Source organism: Entelurus aequoreus, linkage group LG09 (genome assembly GCF_033978785.1).
Source record: "Entelurus aequoreus isolate RoL-2023_Sb linkage group LG09, RoL_Eaeq_v1.1, whole genome shotgun sequence".
NCBI classification, from domain to species: Eukaryota; Metazoa; Chordata; class Actinopteri; order Syngnathiformes; family Syngnathidae; genus Entelurus; species Entelurus aequoreus.
In genome coordinates, this window is record NC_084739.1 from 20,316,617 (window position 1) to 20,337,247 (window position 20,631).

General features: G+C 42.1%; 1 protein-coding gene across 1 annotated transcript in view; it reads right to left on the minus strand.

The window, feature by feature from the left end:
- Positions 1-20,631, minus strand: part of eys (eyes shut homolog) — a 635,999-nt gene that overhangs the window by 538,166 nt on the left and 77,202 nt on the right. Inside the window, exon 7 of the mRNA XM_062058295.1 lies at positions 15,319-15,478. Coding sequence (XP_061914279.1) covers positions 15,319-15,478 — 160 coding nt within the window. The remainder of the gene's footprint in view (positions 1-15,318; positions 15,479-20,631) is intronic.

Sequence of the window (20,631 nt, forward strand, 5' to 3'; positions counted from 1 at the left end):
TATGGACTGGACTCTCACACTATTATGTTAGATCCACTATGGACTGGACTCTCACAATATTATGCTAGATCCACTATGGACTGGACTCTCACACTATTATGTTAGATCCACTGTGGACTGGACTCTCACACTATTATGTTAGATCTACTATGGACTGGACTCTCACACTATTATGTTAGATCCATTATGGACTGGACTCTCACACTATTATGTTAGATCCACTATGGACTGGACTCTCACAATATTATGCTAGATCCACTATGGACTGGACTCTCACACTATTATGTTAGATCCACTATGGACTGGAGTCTCACACTATTATGTTAGATCCACTATGGACTTGAATCACACTATTATGCTAGATCCACTATGGACTGGACTCTCACGCTATTATGTTAGATCCACTATGGACTGGACTCTCACACTATTATGTTAGATCCACTATGGACTGGAGTCTCACAATATTATGCTAGATCCACTATGGACTGGACTCTCACACTATTATGTTTGATCCACTATGGACTGGAGTCTCACACTAGTATGTTAGATCCACTATGGACTTGAATCTCACACTATTATGTTAGATCACTATGGACTGGAGTATCACACTATTATGTTAGATCCACTATGGACTGGAGTATCACACTATTATGTTAGATCCACTATGGACTGGACTCTCACACTATTATGTTAGAACCACTATGGACTGGACTTTCACACTATTATGTTAGATCCACTATGGACTGACTCTCACACTATTATGTTAGATCCACTGTGGACTGGACTCTCACACTATTATGTTAGATCCACTATGGACTGGACTCTCACACTATTATGTTAGATCTACTATGGACTGGACTCTCACACTATTATGTTAGATCCACTATGGACTGGAGTCTCACAATATTATGCTAGATCCACTATGGACTGGACTCTCACACTATTATGTTAGATCCACTATGGACTGGAGTCTCACACTAGTATGTTAGATCCACTATGGACTTGAATCTCACAATATTATGTTAGATCACTATGGACTGGAGTATCACACTATTATGTTAGATCCACTATGGACTGGAGTATCACACTATTATGTTAGATCCACTATGGACTGGACTCTCACGCTATTATGTTAGATCCACTATGGACTGGACTCTCACACTATTATGTTAGATCCACTATGGACTGGACTCTCACACTATTATGTTAGATCCACTATGGACTGGACTCTCACACAATTATGTTAGATCCACTATGGACTGGACTCTCACACTATTATATTAGATCCACTATGGACTGGACTCTCACACTATTATATTAGATCCACTATGGACTGAACTCTCACACTATTATGATAGATCCACTATGGACTGGACTCTCACACTATTATGTTAGATCCACTATGGACTGGACTCTCACAATATTATGCTAGATCCACTATGGACTGGACTCTCACACTATTATGTTAGATCCACTGTGGACTGGAGTCTCACCCTATTATGTTAGATCTACTATGGACTGAACTCTCACACTATTATGCTAGATCCACTATGGACTGGACTCTCACACTATTATGTTAGATCCATTATGGACTGGACTCTCACACTATTATGTTAGATCTACTATGGACTGGACTCTCACAATATTATGCTAGATCCACTATGGACTGGACTCTCACACTATTATGTTAGATCCACTATGGACTGGACTCTCACACTATTATGTTAGATCCACTATGGACTGGACTCTCACAATATTATGCTAGATCCACTATGGACTGGACTTTCACACTATTATGTTAGATCCACTATGGACTGAACTCTCACACTATTATGTTAGATCCACTATGGACTGGACTCTCACAATATTATGCTAGATCCACTATGGACTGGACTCTCACACTATTCTGTTAGATCCACTGGGGACTGGACTCTCACACTATTATGTTAGATCTACTATGGACTGGACTCTCACAATATTATGCTAGATCCACTATGGACTGGACTCTCACACTATTATGTTAGATCCACTGTGGACTGGACTCTCACACTATAATGTTAGATCCACTATGGACTGGACTCTCACACTATTATGTTAGATCCACTATGGACTGGACTCTCACAATATTATGCTAGATCCACTATGGACTGGACTCTCGCACTATTATGTTAGATCCACTGTGGACTGGAGTCTCACCCTATTATGTTAGATCTACTATGGACTGAACTCTCACACTATTATGCTAGATCCACTATGGACTGGACTCTCACACTATTATGTTAGATCCATTATGGACTGGACTCTCACACTATTATGTTAGATCCACTATGGACTGGACTCTCACAATATTATGCTAGATCCACTATGGACTGGACTCTCACACTATTATATTAGATCCACTATGGACTGGACTCTCACACTATTATGTTAGATCCACTATGGACTGGACTCTCACAATATTATGCTAGATCCACTATGGACTGGACTCTCACACTATTATGTTAGATCCACTATGGACTGGAGTCTCACACTATTATGTTAGATCCACTATGGACTTGAATCACACTATTATGGTAGATCCACTATGGACTGGACTCTCACGCTATTATGTTAGATCCACTATGGACTGGACTCTCACACTATTATGTTAGATCCACTATGGACTGGACTCTCACACTATTATGTTAGATCCACTATGGACTGGACTTTCACACTATTATGTTAGATCCACTATGGACTGAACTCTCACACTAGTATGCTAGATCCACTATGGACTGGACTCTCACACTATTATGTTAGATCCACTATGGACTGGACTCTCACAATATTATGCTAGATCCACTATGGACTGGACTCTCACACTATTCTGTTAGATCCACTGGGGACTGGACTCTCACACTATTATGTTAGATCTACTATGGACTGGACTCTCACAATATTATGCTAGATCCACTATGGACTGGACTCTCACACTATTATGTTAGATCCACTGTGGACTGGACTCTCACACTATTATGTTAGATCTACTATGGACTGGACTCTCACACTATTATGTTAGATCCATTATGGACTGGACTCTCACACTATTATGTTAGATCCACTGTGGACTGGACTCTCACAATATTATGCTAGATCCACTATGGACTGGACTTTCACACTATTATGTTAGATCCACTATGGACTGGAGTCTAACACTGTTATGTTAGATCCATTATGGACTTGAATCTCACATTATTATGTTAGATCACTATGGACTGGACTCTCACATTATTATGCTATATCCACTGGACGTCCATTGCACCGGTCACCCAGGGGGGGTCCCCACAGCTGCGGTCCCCTCCAAGGTTTCTCATTGTCATCCCATTGGGTTGAGTTTTTTCTTGCCCTGATGTGGGATCTGAGCCGAGGATGTCGTTGTGGCTTGTACAGCCCTTTGAGACACTCGTGATTTAGGGCTATATAAGTAAACATTGATTGATTGATTGATGGTATCTTATAGCTGCTTTGAATTCCATGGATGATCATACTGTACACGCTAGCTGCTGTTGTAGTGTGGACAATAAATGGAAAATGAAACCTCAATGCTGGGGCCTGTGCGATACACCCAGAGTTACGATCAATGAAAGACTACAATGGGGTTTCAAGGCAATGCTCGAAATTAAATTGGCCTTTTTACGCGGCATGGCTCGAGATTCAAGAACCAGAAAATGATGAATTCTATCAGCTACTAAGACCTGGCATTATGCAAGAGACAATTTTCTATTACTGGAGTGGTAACAGATTTCAGCAGTGAGAAAGAAGTGGGAAACCGTGTGCATGTAGCGCTATGTAAGGGCTTATCTGACAGACAGGTGAGTGTGTTAGGGCTTAACACCAGATTGGGGGAAATCCACTGCAGTGCTACACTGTAGCTAAACATTTTTTTGGATATATTCAATGTTTGTTTTAGCAATAGAGCAAGAAGAGAAGAGCAACGTTCTGGCACAACCACAACCTCTGCAGTATAGAGAATACTCCTACACCAGCCCTATCTACATTGTCCTTCACTGTCTGTTTTGCTTTGATATCACCTTTCACAGTGAAGGAAACAGAAGAAAATATAAGATGGCAGCATACTGAACAGCGTTGGAGAAACACGGGAGATATAAATGAATCCTGATACATCATCAGAATGCACCATTGAAGATGTGCAACATGACAAATGAGTTCATCCGAGCACTACATATTTCTTCAAGTAGTTTGTCATGATCTGCTTTTTCGTGCAATATTCTGCATAATGGATAATGACAGCAAGGCTATAAGCTAATGGATGAGATATTTTGGACCACAGCATGCTATTTCTAAAATAAAATATTAAACTCGCTATAATATCAAAATGATAAACAGCATTATCATAACTGTGGGTGAGTTTCTGTTTTTAGAACAGTTATTGTCCCCCACTTTAACATGTTCTTAGCTGGTAGCTAATTAAGAAGCAGTTTACCAAACTGGAATAAATGTAATCAGCAGCAGGTCTTGCGGTAAATAAAAGGGGAACCTTTAAGGTCAAAGGCCTCTAAGCTTGCATGTTTTGGCGTTCAGGTGCTTGACACTTCTTGACTCAGTGTTTGAAAAAAAATGACCAACACCAGAGGGTTTAACCCGGGGGTCAGCAACCAGCGGCTCTCGAGACGCATGCGGCTCTTTAGTGTCACCCTAGTGGCTCCCTGGAGCATTAAAAAAGGATTGAAAATGGAAAAAGATGGTGGCAAAATAATTTTTTGTTTCGTATGTTTTTTGTTTGAGGACAAACATGACACAAACCTTCCCAATTGTTAGTCAGCCCACTGTTAAATATGTTTGTGTGTATGCTTCACTGATGAGAGTATTTGGTGAACATCGTTTTGTCCTACTAATTTTGGCGGTTCTTGAACTCACCATAGTGTGGTCTGTGACGCAACAGTTTGTTTACATGTAAAATCTTTCACTCCTTCCTTGTCTCATTTTGTTCACCAACAGTTTTATGCTGTGCGTGAATGCACACAGGTGCGCTTTGTTGATGTTATTGACTTGTTGGAGTGCTAATCAGGCTATTTAGGCTAGTTGTATGTACATATCACATCATTATGCCTCATTTGTAGGTGTATTTGAGCTCATTTAATATCCTTTACTTTTATTCTCTTTGTATATAATTTGGTCCTGCATGTCTCATGACACATTATCTGTATGTAATTTTGGCTGAATTTCATGTTGTTCCAGACCACAGCAAACATTACCTAGTGCCAAAGATTGTAATACATCTATTAAAAGAAGACAGCCTGCCATTTCCTTTAACTTGGACACACATCTATACCTTTGGCCATTAAAAGCCAGTCATTTCCAGGAGTTCTCACCTTCTGAGTAGCCTCTGATTTACTAATGGTTTCTAATGTTGTAAAAATGTCTAGAATAAATATTACATTTCTAAATTTCTGTCAATAAAGATTTGCTTCAGCCTGCAACACTTAGTCATTTTTATAGTAGGCTATTATAGCTAATATAGACACATCATGTGTTGCCTTTATCATAAGACTTATATACAGCTTTTCATTTTTTGCGGCTCCAGACAGATTTGTTTTTTGTATTTTTGATCCAATATGGCTCTTTCAACGTTTTGGGTTGCCGACCCCTGGTTTAGCGAAGAACATGAAAAGAGACCGAATTAGGATTCAAGGCAGTAAGGCTAAATGCTTACGTACAGGTAAGCTAGATGTAATATAATTAATAAAATATAATTAATTTTGCAGTGCAGAAAATGATATCAGCACATGTAAAACACAAACTTAAACATGTTGTGCTGATGAATACAATGTACAATTATTACAAAAAGTTTTTTTTAAAGTTGTATCTTAAATAAAAAAATGCATGTTGATTGAACGTCATTGTGGAGGGGGCGTGGTCTGCGGGCCTGCCGTGGAGCGGGGTGTGTATGGACCGGCCTCGAAGTCAGCGGCAGGTGAGTAGATTGTCCAGCTGGGGCTTGATGTATAATCACCTGCCGCCCTCATTAGCAGCAGCCGTGACAAGAGACGTTGTTGGAATTGGAGCCAGAGAGAGACACACGCCCAGAGAAAAACACATATTGCTGGAAAGCAAGCCACCCCCAGGTGTTTATGAAAAATAAAAGACTTGATTCAAACTGTATACCAGGCTCCCGAAGATCTTTCGGCCAGGAGAACCCACCACAAGAGGGAAACCTCCACATTTTGGCGCCCAAACGTACGAGGGCGAAAACACAAGGTATAAAGTAGACTAAAAATGTACCATAGTAGCAATATAAAATACAACACACATATATATATATATATATATATATATATATATATATATATATATATATATATATATATATATATATATATATATATATATATATATATATATATATATATATATATATATATATATATATATATATATATATATATATATGCTGAGAATAAGAATTGGATGATATTTATTAAATTAAAGAAAAAAAGCATCAACAATTTGCCCAGTGCATGCAGCAGACTTGGCAAAGCATTTTGAGCGTATCACTTTGCTCGCCTGCATCCTATTGAAGAAGAATGAGTCGATTAACACCAGCCTAGGATGTTAAATAATACATAAGTGGCATTTAACCATGAACATATGGAGAAGCTGCTGAGGGTATAATTTATGAAGAAGCAGCCTGGAAGGAGATACCATAAAAGTCCACTCTCTAAGGTAAATGCTGTATGTTTTTCATACATTACTTTAATAAAATACAGTAGTTTTTTTAGTACATTTTATTATAATGATTTCTAAAATGTGTTACATGTTCGACTTTTGCAGCGTATTGATTACAATTTATTTCAATGGCAAACGTTGACTTGAGATACAAGTGTTTTGAGTTAAGAGCTCCGTCACAGAACCAATCAAGCTCGTAAATTGAGGTACTACTGTACTCCTTTTTGCCTCCTCGATTGTTCTGTCTAGAGTCACGGGTTACATCGTCACGTTATTAAAGTTTTTTGTTATATTTCCAATATCTCTTATTGGAAAAATATAAATTGGAGCAATTTAGAGATTAGACAGCACGCTATCAGCAAAGCAAAATATAGAAAAAAAATGTTCCTATTGAAGTGTATGTTGTAGCAAAAATGATTTCTCTAACAATACCTCAAACATCTCAATCCCTATATGTAGCTGTGTTTGTCCCTTTCCTTGAAGAGGGTCAAAGGTCACTGACAGAACAGACCTTGAGCAGGCATCAGGTCTTTCTTTGGAGATACTTAATCACTGATGTTGCAAAGATGACAGCGGAATCCAGAACCTCGGCAGCCCCGCTGACCTGACTGTAATCAATTTACAGTACTACGGGTCACGGACACTTCCTAAATAGGTGGATGTGTCCTCCACATGTTTCATCACAACTTTTAGCTGGAGAAAAGTCACGTCAAATGACTGCCGATGAACACAAGTCTTTGTTAGGCTTCTTTATCATAATAACAACACTTACTGTATTTCTCCAAATAAATATATTTTAATAATCATTTTTTATGCCAATATTAGTTATTTCTGTAGGGCACGATATTCAATGGCTTCAAAAGAGCAGTGACTAGTTTGCCCAAAATTCCATGTATTTATTGTGTGAATGCTCCAAAGCATTCACACATATAGTTTTCTACACCAAAATGCATCTATTTATTATTACTCATTCAACTTATTAGTATTCTTCTACAGATTTTGGTGCACATTTTTCATCCAATTCAAACCGTTCCAACTTCAAACTGTTCAGCCTAATCGGGAATCGCTGGCTTTCCCTTGACAAATTCCAAATATTCTCAGATTTTCCAGAATTTCAGGTTACTACTTCAACATTTCTCGACCGATTTGAAAAATTTCAACACCAACCATTTATGCACCATTCATTAATTTAGCATTTTCCAAAAAAATCCCGCTTTTCCCAAAATTCCCAAATTTCCAGGAAGTTCCCATTGAAATTAATGGGTCATAAATCCAAGTTTCACAATCCCCACATTTTACAACCTATTCAAACTAGAGATGTCCGATAATGGCTTTTTGCCAAAATCCGATATTCCGATATTGTCCAGCTCTTAATTACCGATTCCGATATCAACCGATACCGATATATACAGTCATGGAATTAACACATTATTATGCCTAATTTTGTTGTGATGCCCCGCTGGGTGCATTAAACAATGTAACAAGGTTTTCCAAAATAAATCAACTCAAGTTATGGAAAAAGGGTAGGTCAGGTCGGGTTAATACCGCCACGGGTAAGATGTACCCCCGTGCTACCTGCCGCATTCGGGCAGATGGATCTCGTAAGCCTTGGATGGCAACCTGTCTAGGAGAAGGTCACTCTGAACTAAAACCGGGACTGCGAGGAGTTGCGCCCCACAGTTCGCTATTAGCATAGTAAAGCCAACCATGGAGTACAAACTCATCCCAAATCCTATACTTCCAGCGGTGGGAGTCCGCAGGAACATCGCAGCGGACGGTGGTGCTGGTCCTCCTCCTGGAGGACACCATGACGACAGGACCTCAAACCCTGGGATTGTCCCAGGGAGGGTCCTGTCCGAACACAGCACCCCGTCCAATGCACTCATGCGCTGCAGGAGACCATTTGTTATGGGAACCTTCAATGCATGCACAGCGAGAGAAGAAGCGAGATTGATAGAACTTGCACACTGTGCAGAGGAACGGGGAGTGGAGATCCTGGGGGTCCAAGAACACAGGAGAGTGCACACTGATGACCCCATCCTGTACTGCAGAGTGGAGAGATGCACGTTCATTTCTGCATCTGCGTGGAGGAACGAGGCCCAGGCCGCAACAGGCGGCGTAGGGTTAATGCTAGGCCCACGGGCACGTAAGGCTCTCCATCGGGTTTACCACCACACCGACAGGATTCTGAGCGCAGAGTTCTCGGGCAACCCAGTAACAACAGTCATAGTCGTGTACTCACCCACCAACGTGGCACCATCTGACGTGGTGGAGAAGTTCTTTGAGGACCTCGTAAGAGCGGTCCATGGCGTCCAAGCGCACAACTTCCTGGCAATCTTTGGGGACTTCAATGCAAGGCTTGGACCAGAGAACGCACCCTTCCCTTACCACGACTCTACCAACCGCAATGGCACCTACCTCACTGCCTTCCTCATGGAACACGAGCTACTGGCGGCGAATACCATCTTCCGGAAGAGAACAGGAAAGAGGTGGACCTTCCGAGACCGAGCCTCAGGAACACTACGGCAGCTAGATTACATCCTAGTGAGGAAGAAATGGAGGAACTCCATCCTGAATGCTGAGCCATACAGCACTTTTAGTTCTGTGGGCTCAGACCACCGTGTGGTCTCAAAGAGAGTTTGCCTGAGCCTCAGGGTCCCCAAACCAAGTCCCAAGATCCGGTATAACTGGAAAGCTTTCTCAAGTGACCCTGGCCTTCAAACCAGATATGCAGAGGAGATGAGGAGACGATTCCAGCAGCTGGACAGGGGAGCGGAGGCCAGTGGAGAATACAGGAGATTTGTCACTGCGAATGAGGAGGCGACCAGGCTGTGCGTGCCCATGATGGAGAGAGTCAGTACCTCCAGACGATCCAAACACACAGAGGTCGTAGCAGCACAAGGGATGGTGGAGGAAGCCCGCCTCAACTTTGAGCGGGAACCAACTGTGGAGAGGCGTGGCGAGCTGAATGAAGCCAAACAGTTTCTTTTCAGATGCTATGATACCATCAAAGGGGAAGAACTGATGGAGAGAGTGCGGAGGGTGCAGGCGGCGCAAGGTGAACAACAGTATGGGGAGGACTCAAGGGTCATCAATGAGATGACGGGGCGGAAGAGGACCAAGGAGGGACAGGTGGAGGGACACAGCCCGGAGGAGAGGGTGACAACCTGGTCCAGTCACTTCAAAAGGCTGCTGGGAGAAACAGCAGACGCAGCTGAGGAAGAAGAAATACCATCAGTCCTCCCAAACCTGAATATCAACGATGGTCCCTTCACACTCGGAGAGCTCGCCAGAGCAAAAGCCACAGTAAGAGTGGGAAAAAGCGCTGGCCCGGACGGCATACCCCCAGAGGTCGTGAAGAACTGTGATCTTGATGACATCATTCTAGAGTTCTGCAACCTTGCTCTGCTGCACAATCGGCTGCCTGATATGTGGTCTCTATCAAACATCATACCAGTGCCCAAATCCAGAGACCTCTCGAAGCCAGACAACTACCGAGGCATCAGCCTGACCTGTATCACTGCGAAAGTCTACAACCGCATGATCCTAAACAGGGTCCGGCATGCAATTGACCCTCACCTGAGAGTAAATCAGAACGGCTTTCGAGAAGGATGAACTACAGCCCAGATCTTGGCACTTAGGAGATTGATTGAGGAGGTGAGGAAGGACAACCTGACTGCAGTCCTATGCTTCATAGACTTCAAAAAGGCATTTGACTTGATACATCGAGGCACGATGGTGAAGATCTTGAAGGCATACAGTATTCCTCCGAACCTACTCCGAGCAATAGAGTCCATGTACGCAGGAACAAGGGCCAGGGTGGTGACCCCAGATGGCAACAGTGAGGAGTTTGACATCCTGGCTGGAGTTATACAAGGGGATACACTAGCCCCCTTCCTCTTCATCATAGTCCTTGATCATGCGCTCAGGAAGGCAATAAATGGGCGAGAGCAGGAACTTGGCTTCACGCTGACACCAAAGAAGTCGAGTCGACAACCGGCAGTGGTCCTGACAGACCTTGACTATGCGGATGACATCAGTCTGCTCTCCAACAATGTGGAACAAGCACAAGAACTCCTACACAGGGTAGAGCTAGAGTGCGCCAAGGTTGGCCTTAGGCTAAATGCCAAGAAAACTGAGGTCATGACCTACAATGTTCCACCAGAACATCAACCTCTGATAACAGCAGGAGGCACTGTGCTGAAAGAAGTTGAGGACTTCAAATACCTGGGCGGATGGGTCAACTCAACTGAGCAGGATTTAAAAGTGAGGAAGGCACTTGCATGGAGGGCCCTGAACGGCATGACCAGTGTATGGAGCTCCAACCTCCCCCGCCAAATCAAACTCAGCTTCTTCTACGCGACAGTTGAGTCAGTTCTCCTCTATGGCAGCGAATGCTGGACCCTGAAGCCAACCCTGGAAAGGTCTCTGGATGGTTGCTACACCAGGATGCTGCGTGCAGTGCAGAACATCAACAAGAGTGCGCACGTAACCAACAGAGTCCTCTACAAGGGAATACCAAGGGTGAGCGAGAAGATTGCTGTAAGGAGAATGAGACTAGCAGGGCACTGCCAAAGGCATCAGGAGCTGCCAGCCAGCAAATTGGTACTGTGGGAACCAACACATGGGCATCGGTCAAGAGGAAAGTCCCACACTAACATACGTGGATGTACTCAAGAAGGATGCAGGAGCTCAGAGTACCAAGGAACTGGCCAAATGTATGGAGAATCGGGATGACTGGAAGCAACGATGGAAGGCTCGTCTGAGGACGACCTAGAGAGAGTAGGGGGTAGCGGGCGGGTGTATATTGTAGCGTCCCGGAAGAGTTAGTGCTGCAAGGGGTTCTGGGTATTTATTCTGTTGCGTTTATGTTGTGTTACAGTGCGGATGTTCTCCCGAAATGTGTTTGTCATTCTTGTTTGGTGTAGGTTCACAGTGTGGCGCATATTTGTAACAGTGTTAAAGTTGTTTATACGTCTACCCTCAGTGTGACCTGTATGGCTGTTGATCAAGTATGCGTTGCATTCACTTGTTTGTGTGAAAATACGTAGATATTGAGTGACTGGGCCGGTACGCAAAGGAAGTGCCTTTAAAGGCCTACTGAAATGAATTTTTTTTATTTAAACGGGGATAGCAGATCTATTCTATGTGTCATACTTGATCATTTCGCGATATTGCCATATTTTTGCTGAAAGGATTTAGTATAGAACAACGACGATAAAGATTGCAACTTTTGGTATCTGATAAAAAAAAGGCTTGCCCCTACCGGAAGTAGCGTGACGTAGTCAGTTGAACATATACGCAAAGTTCCCTATTGTTTACAATGATGGCCGCATGAAGTGAGAGAGATTCGGACCGAGAAAGCGACAATTTCCCCATTAATTTGAGCGAGGATGAAAGATTTGTGGATGAGTAAAGTGCAAGTGAAGGACTAGTGGGGAGTTGAAGCTATTCAGATAGGGAAGATGCTGTGAGAGCCGGGGGTGACCTGATATTCAGCTGGGAATGACTACAACAGTAAATAAACACAAGACATATATAAACTCTATTAGCCACAACACAACCAGGCTTATATTTAATATGCCACAAATTAATCCTGCATAAAAACACCTGTGTGTTTGTTGTGCTAGCTCCTAGCTCCTCTGCTAGCTCCTAGCTCCATAGAACACGCCAATACAATTCAAACACCTGATCAACACACACAATCACTCAGCCCAAAAGACCGTTCACCTAACCCAAGGTTCATAAAGCTTATATATTTTTAAAAAGTTACGTACGTGACGCGCACATACGGTCAAGCTATCAAATGTTTAGCAGCCAAGGCTGCATACTCACGGTACCTGATATTCAGCTGGGAATGACTACAACAGTAAATAAACACAAGACATATATATACTCTATTAGCCACAACACAACCAGGCTTATATTTAATATGCCACAAATTAATCCTGCATAAAAACACCTGCGTGTTTGTTATGCTAGCTCCTAGCTCCTATGCTAGCTCCTAGCTCCATAGAACACGCCAATACAATTCAAACACCTGATCAACACACACAATCACTCAGCCCAAAAGACCGTTCACCTAACCCAAGGTTCATAAAGCTTATATATTTTAAAAAAGTTACGTACATACGCAAAAAAAAGTTGCGCACATACGGTCAAGCGATCAAATGTTTAGAAGGCAAAGCTGCATACTCACAGTAGCACGTCTGCGTCTTTGTCATCCAAATCAAAGTAATCCTGGTAAGAGTCTGTGTTGTCCCAGTTCTCTACAGGCGTCTGTGTATCGAAGTCAAAAGTCCTCCTGGTTAGAGTCTCTGTTATCCGAGTTCTTCCATCTTGACTGCATCTTTCGGGAATGTAAACAAAGAAGCGCCGGCTGTGTACTGTTGTTGCTGACTACGTTCGAAAAATACGTCCATTTCGCACCGACAACTTTCTTCTTTGCTTGCTCAGCTTCCTTCTCCATAATGCAATGAACATGATTGCAACAGATTCACGAACACAGATGTCCAGAATACTGTGGAATTATGAAATGAAAACAGAGCTTTTTCGTATTGGCTTCAATGTGGAAGGCATACCCGTGTTCCCCGGTCTACGTCACGCGCATACGTCATCCGCAGAGGCGTTTCGAACCGGAAGTTTAGCGGCAAATTTAAAATGTCACTTTATAAGTTAACCCGGCCGTATTGGCATGTGTTATAATGTTAAGATTTCATCATTGATATATAAACTATCAGACTGCGTGGTCGGTAGTAGTGGGTTTCAGTAGGCCTTTAAGGTTTATTGGTGCTCAGTACTTCTCCCTACGTCCGTGTACACAGCAGCGTTTTAAAAAGTCATGAATTTAACTTTTTGAAACCAATACCGATAATTTTGAAACCAATACAAATCATTTTGAAACCGATACCGATAATTTCCGATATTACATATTAAAGCATTTATCGCCGATAATATCGGCAGTCTGATATTATCGGACATCCCTAATTCAAACCATTCCAACATTAACACATTCCACTCATCCTGGAAATTTGAACTAACACTTTCCCAAGTTCCAAACCATAATCCGGTTTTCCTGGAAATTCTAACTTTTCAACATTCAAACCATTCCAACATTCAAACCATTTAAGCTTTTAAATGATTTCAACATTTAAACCATTTTTACATTCATCCTACATTCTGTCAGCATTTCAGTTCAACTTCACCATTGGAGCATTCACACGCAATTCCTTCAGGAATTGCCTCTTCTATTCAAACCATTCCAACTTCAACATATTCCACCATTCTGGAAATTCAAACTATAATTTTTCCAAGTTAAAAAAAAATTCCAGGATTTTCCAGAATTCCTGCTTTTCCAAAGACCTATTTCCACCCTTCCACGTTTTTCAACGCATTTCAACCGTTCCACCGTCAAAACATTCTTCTTGATCAGGAAAAAAAAACTAAGTTGTTTTTAGAACTGGAAAAATTCCCGGTTTTCCCGAAATTCCGTAATACCATTTCTCAATTCAACATGTTACTACTTCAACATTTCTCGACCGATTTGAAAAATTTCAACACCAACCATTTCAACTCATTCCAAACCATTAAAGCTTTTTTTTTTTTACCATTTTCAAAACATTTCCCGCTTTTCCTGAAATCCCCATTTTTTTTCTGAAATTCCCATTGAAATCATTGGGGCATTTTTCAAAGTTCCACAATTCCTACATTTTTCATCTGACTCAAACTGTTCCAACTTCAAAATATTCATCCTGTTCAGGAAGTGTGTGCTCTACTTCAACAATTAAAATAAAAATTCCCGGATTTCCCATAATTCCTTCTTTTTTTTTTTTTTTCATTTTCCCCGTTCAAAATTACTTGTCCAATTTTCAACCCATTCAAACCATTCCACCTTCAACACATTCCACTCATCCTGGACATTCAAACTAACACTTTCCCAAGTTCCAAACCAAATTCCGGTTTTCCTGGAAATTCTAACTCTTCAACATTCAAACCATTCCAACATTCAAACCATTTCAGCGTTTAAACCATTTCAACATTCAAACCATTTCTACATTCAAACTATTCTTACATTCATACTACATTCTGTCAGCATTTCAGTTCAACTTCAGCATCGGAGCATTTACACGCAATTCCTTCAGGAATTGCCTCTCCTACTTGTCTATACTGCTTATCCACACAAGTGTCATGGGTCAGATAGGCTGACTTTAACACACGAGTGACTTCAACTAAGAGGCAGGGTAAACCACAAACTCCTTGCCAGTTAAATACCAGGGCAATATCCAGTTAGAGCGATTCCTTTTTGTGTGCTCTGACTCAAATATAATGCTAACAAATGAAAAAGCATGCATGCAAGCTAATAACACGAGCATATGCTGCCACACTGCTCATTTTATTTGCAGAAACTGCATACTTTGAAATGTAATTCCGCCCCCCTTACGAATGTTCAGGACATGATTAGCATGACCACTCTTTGTCCAGTGCACCCTTTGTTTATCCATACCTGTTGCTCCACAGCTAATGTTACATTCAGAATCAATCACATGTCCCTTTCTACCACCATTTACCAATTTTCTTTGACAGCAATCTCACCTGTGAATCCATTTGCACACCTGCACTTGTATTGCGGAGGGGACTGCGGCTGGCTAGTTGTAATGCATGTGGCGCCGTTCACACATCTGTTGGGTTTTATCAGGCAGGCATCGCTCACGTATTGACAAAACTCTCCCATCCATCCTGGGGTACAGTTACACTGCAAACAGAAACAATGATGGAAAAACATAATTTGACATATTGTATGGAGCTTATCATTTATCATAAATGATGACAGCAAAACTCATGCTAATCTTGATGAGTTTATGGGGGCATCCAAAGTCATACGGTTTGCAACCATGTGGGGAATGGGATTGTGGGGACTTTTTAATCATATACACATACTCAGTATGTCATAACGTCAGTACAAATTCACATTTGAACATTTATTGATATTACAACATATATTCTCAAGTGACAAAACTGTAGACATAAACCCGGCTGTACTCCAACACCATCAACACCCACAATCTGATATAATATAACTTTTCTGCAGAACTGCTAGACTTTTGACAAGAACAAGAAAGTTTGATCAAATTAGGCCTATACTGGCTCACCTGCACTGGCTTCCTGTGCACTTCAGATGCGACTTTAAGGTTTTACTACTTACGTATACAATACTAAACAGTCTAGCTCCATCCTATCTTGCTGATTGTGTTGTACCGTGTATGTCCAGGCAAGAAGTCTGCGCTCTAAGAACTGCGGCTTATTAGTGATTCCCAGAGCCCAAAAACAGTCTGCGGGCTATAGAGCGTTTTCTATTCGGGCTCCAGTACTCTGGAATGCCCTCCCGGTAACAGTTAAAGATGCTACCTCAGTAGAAGCATTTAAGTCCCATCTTAAAACTAATTTGTATATTCTAGCTTTTAAATAGACCCCCCTTTTAGACTAGTTGATCTGCCGTCTCTTTTCTGCTCTACCCCCCTCTCCTGCGTGGAGAGGTTATTAGGTGACCACAGATGACGCGCTAGCTGTTCGAAGTCGGGACCCGGGGTGGACCACTCATCTGTGCATCGGTAGGGGATGTCTCTGCGCTGTTGACTTGTCTCCACTCAAGATGATCCCCTGCTGGTCCCACTATGGACTGGACTCCCACACTATTAACTAGATCCACTCGACGTCCATTGCACAAGTCGCCCGGTGAATAAAACCAGGGTGTACCCCGCCTTCCGCCCGTGTGCAGCTGGGATAGGCTCCAGCACCCCCCACAACCCTATAAGGGACAAGCGGTAGAAAATGGATGGATGGACACTGATTGGTTCAATGCAGCTGTAGACGATTTGACGCCCCAGACGAGAGTAAACCCTCTAGCCCAGCCCTCGAGAAAAAACAAAAAAGCCTATATGCAACATGACATAGTTAGCAATTATTTAGTTGACATGTAAAGACAAAAAAAAATAATCTAAAGAAAAATATAAACCATTTAAGTAATTTCCATGAGAATAAAATAATAACTTAATACCTACAAGCAAAGTGCAAATGATATGGAAATAGGGGAATACATGAGCCACGTTCTCTTAATTTTCTCTCTGTTCACTAAATGTCTGTGGAAGTAGGGGTGATGGAAACTTCTTCCATCATCTCTTTTAGGGAATGTGAAGTCTGAGTTTACCTCATAAGTTCCTCGGCTAAGTCATTCAGTTATTGGTGTGTCTGTTTTGTCAGTGACAGGAGTGAAATGCGCCAGCTCTTGTTGACTAGCTGGCCGCAGAGTAGATACTATGGCCGAATATGGCCTGTGAAGCTTTTCAATCCGGGCCGCTAAACGTTTCCAAATTATTCATTTTAAACTTTCAACATCGAAACTTTGAATGTCAGTACCGTTTTCAAATTACCATAACTTTTGAACTGTGTCAACTATTCCAATAATTGTAATCTGCGCTTTTGAGTGATATACAGGTTGTTCCAGTAATCATAGTGACTATGTCACAGCAGCTCCAGGCAGACAAGGCACAAAGCAGAGTGGGCGGGGTTTGTTTAAGCCTGAAACACGGGTATCAGGGACAGACGCGGAAGCAGATTTTTACAAGAAAGTTAAGTTTATCAATCAATCACAGTTTATTTATATAGCCCTTAATCACAAGTGTAAGGGCTGCACAAGCCACAACGACATCCTCGGCTCAGATCCCACATCAGGGCAAGAAAAAACTCAACCCAATGCGCCACATTTGCGGTCCCCTCCTAGGTTTCTTGTTGTATCCCATTGGGTTGAGTTTTTTCTTGCCCTGATGTGGGATCTGAGCCGAGGATGTCGTTGTGGCTTGTGCAGATTGCATTTTATTTGTCTTTACATGTCAACTAAATAATTGCTAACTATGTCATGTTACATACAGGCTTTTTTGTTTTTTCTCGAGGGCTGGGCTGGAGGGTTTACTCTCGTCTGGGGCGTCAAATCGTCTACAGCTGCATTGAACCAATCAGTGTCCATCCATTCATTTTCTACCGCTTGTCCCTTATAGGGTTTCGGGGGGTGCTGGAGCCTATCCCAGCTGCACGCGGGCGGAAGGCGGTGTACACCCTGGTTTTCTTCAGCTAAACTCAGACAAAACAGAAATCATTGGCCCAAAGAAACAAAGATAAACTATTATTAGTCACCTTCAGACCCCCTCTCTGAAACCTAATAATCAGGTTAGAAATCTAGGGGTAATAATGGACTCAGACTTGAACTTTAACAGTCACATTAAGTCAATAACGTCAGCAGCTTTTTATCATCTGAAAAATCAGAGGAATAATGTGGCGACTCGTACTCCGCCTTCCGCCCGAATGCAGCTGAGATAGGCTCCAGCGCCCCCCGCGACCCCGAAGGGAATAAGCGGTAGAAAATGAATGGATGGATGTCTAAATCAGACTTAAAAAGACTAATCCATGCCTTTTTCCCCCAGCAGGTTGAACTAGTGTACTGGCTTTCTCACTGGGCTTTTTAAATGAGCTGTAAAGCAGCTGCAGTACATCCAAAATGCTGCTGCTCGAGTCCTGACTAGAACCAGGAAGTATGGTTATATTAGTCCAGTGTTCAGGTCACTGCAGTGGCTCAGAGAATAGACTTTAAAACAACTCTCCTTGTGTACAAGTCTTTTCATGGTCTTGTACATCTCTGACATGTACGAGCTCTGAGAACCTCTGGTAGAGGTCTTCTGCAAGTGGCTAGAGTCCGGAGCAAAACTCGGTGAAACTGGGTGTTTTATGCTCCTAAAATCTGGAATGAAGATGTGAGACTGGCCTCAACATTGGCAATGTTCATGTTCAGTCTGATAACACTTTTATTTAATTGAACATATGACAACTGAACATATTTTATCTACAGTATTTAATTTGAATCAATTATGATTGTGTTTAGGATGCGTGTATTTTCAGATGTTTTTATAAATACGATTTCATATTTGTATGTTTGTCTTTTTTTTTTTTTTTTTTTCCTGTAATGCACTTTAAATTGCCTTGTGTACGAATTGTGCTCTACAAATAAACTTGCCTTACCTATTTTGCCCAGGACTGATGTAAAGGGAATTTTACATTGTTCAAATGAACTGGAATAAAACTGGAAAACATTGACATCTTGTACAAAATAAGGAACACGCAAATTACGAGGTTTTTCCCAAATGCCAATAATAAAAATTAACGGTTATAAACTGTGATGTTATGTTCCAGGTAATATAAAAACTACACTACCCAGCATGCAACAGGAGTTATGAGCATGCGCGGTAGCCGGAGAAGTGTTGTATGTGGCCATGCCGGCAGCTAGAATGTTGTGATGAGCACGCCTTATGAGTAAACGTTTAGAACTCAGCCAACACGCCTCGTCTGGATTATTTACAAACAGACGGACAACACATGGTGTCAGAAGTGGCCGTGAGCAGCGTCGGACGGAATGTTTGCCACGAGGGAGCCACGAAAGACGAGCGGAAGGAAGATGTCTCCGGTCGCGTGAGTGAAAACGTGCGAAGGACGCCACATTTCTGAGGAGTTTGCTACGTGTGTGAAGACTTTGAGCGGCGGTAAAGTGACACAGAGGACAAGGGACAGATTGAACAAATAGAAGAGGATCTTGTGCCCGAGTTGGAGGAAAGCCAACAACACAAAGAGCTGTGGAGTCCCGGTAACTTACCCCAAAGTACAGCCATGGAAAAGCTAAGTCCACCTAGCCCAATGCTACTAACTGCTAATCTTGCCGATAACTGGAAGCGTTTTAAGCAAAGATTTAATATATATTTAGCAGCAAACGGAGCAGGAGGTGATAATGAAAAGCTGAAAGCTCACATTCTTTTGCATGTTATTGGAGAAGATGCTTTGGACATATATAATAGCTTTCAGCTGGATGAAGCTAATTTGACTCTGGAACAGCTAATGACAAAGTTTGAAGAATACTTTGTGCCTCGTCAAAACGTGACATTTGAGAGGTATAAGTTTTTCACACATGACCAAAAGCAAGGAGTACCTTTTGATCAGTACATGGCAGAGCTTCACACGCTAAGCAAAACATGTGAATTTGACACTCTGAGAGACTCATTAGTGAGAGATAGAATTGTTTGTGGTACAATGGATAATGCACTGAGAGAAAGACTGCTTCGAGAAACTGGGCTTACGTTAGATAAGTGTGTCAGTATGTGTAGAGCAGCTGAGACCACCAGAGCTCAAGCAAAAGAGCTACGGAGTAATGTACTGGCCAAGGATCAATCAGGGTATTAGCCAAACAAAAGCATCATGTGGAGTTTGCCGAACTTACAGGCCAAAACAACAAGCGGAGCCACTGATGACTCATCCAGTGCCCCACAGACCTTACTACAAAGTAGGAACGGATCTATTTGACTTTGATGGAAGGAGCTACGTGGTAGTCACAGACTACTTTTCAAACTATCCGGAAATTGGAGCGTTACAGTCAACAACGAGCAAAGCAGTTGTCAGTTATTTAAAGACTGTTTTTGCCAGACATGGTGTTCCATGCGAACTGTTTTCCGACAATGGTCCCCAGTTTTCTAGCTGTGAGTTTGCTGCCTTTGCCAAGGAATGGGGGTTTCAACACTCCACATCAAGTCCAACTTATCCAAAGTCCAACGGCTTGGCAGAATGCTCTGTAAAAACAGTAAAAAACCTGTTAAAAAAATCACAGGACAAAGATGACTTTCAGAAAAGTTTACTGATCTACCGGAGTGCACCTCTACAAAATGGACTGTCACCCGCCCAAATGCTGATGGGTAGGCGCATTCGCTCCAACCTACCAGTCAACGAGGATTTGCTGACACCCAAAGGCACACACAAAATCAGACACACTAAGGAAGTACAAAAAGCGAAGCAAAAACAGCTGCATGATAGAACGGC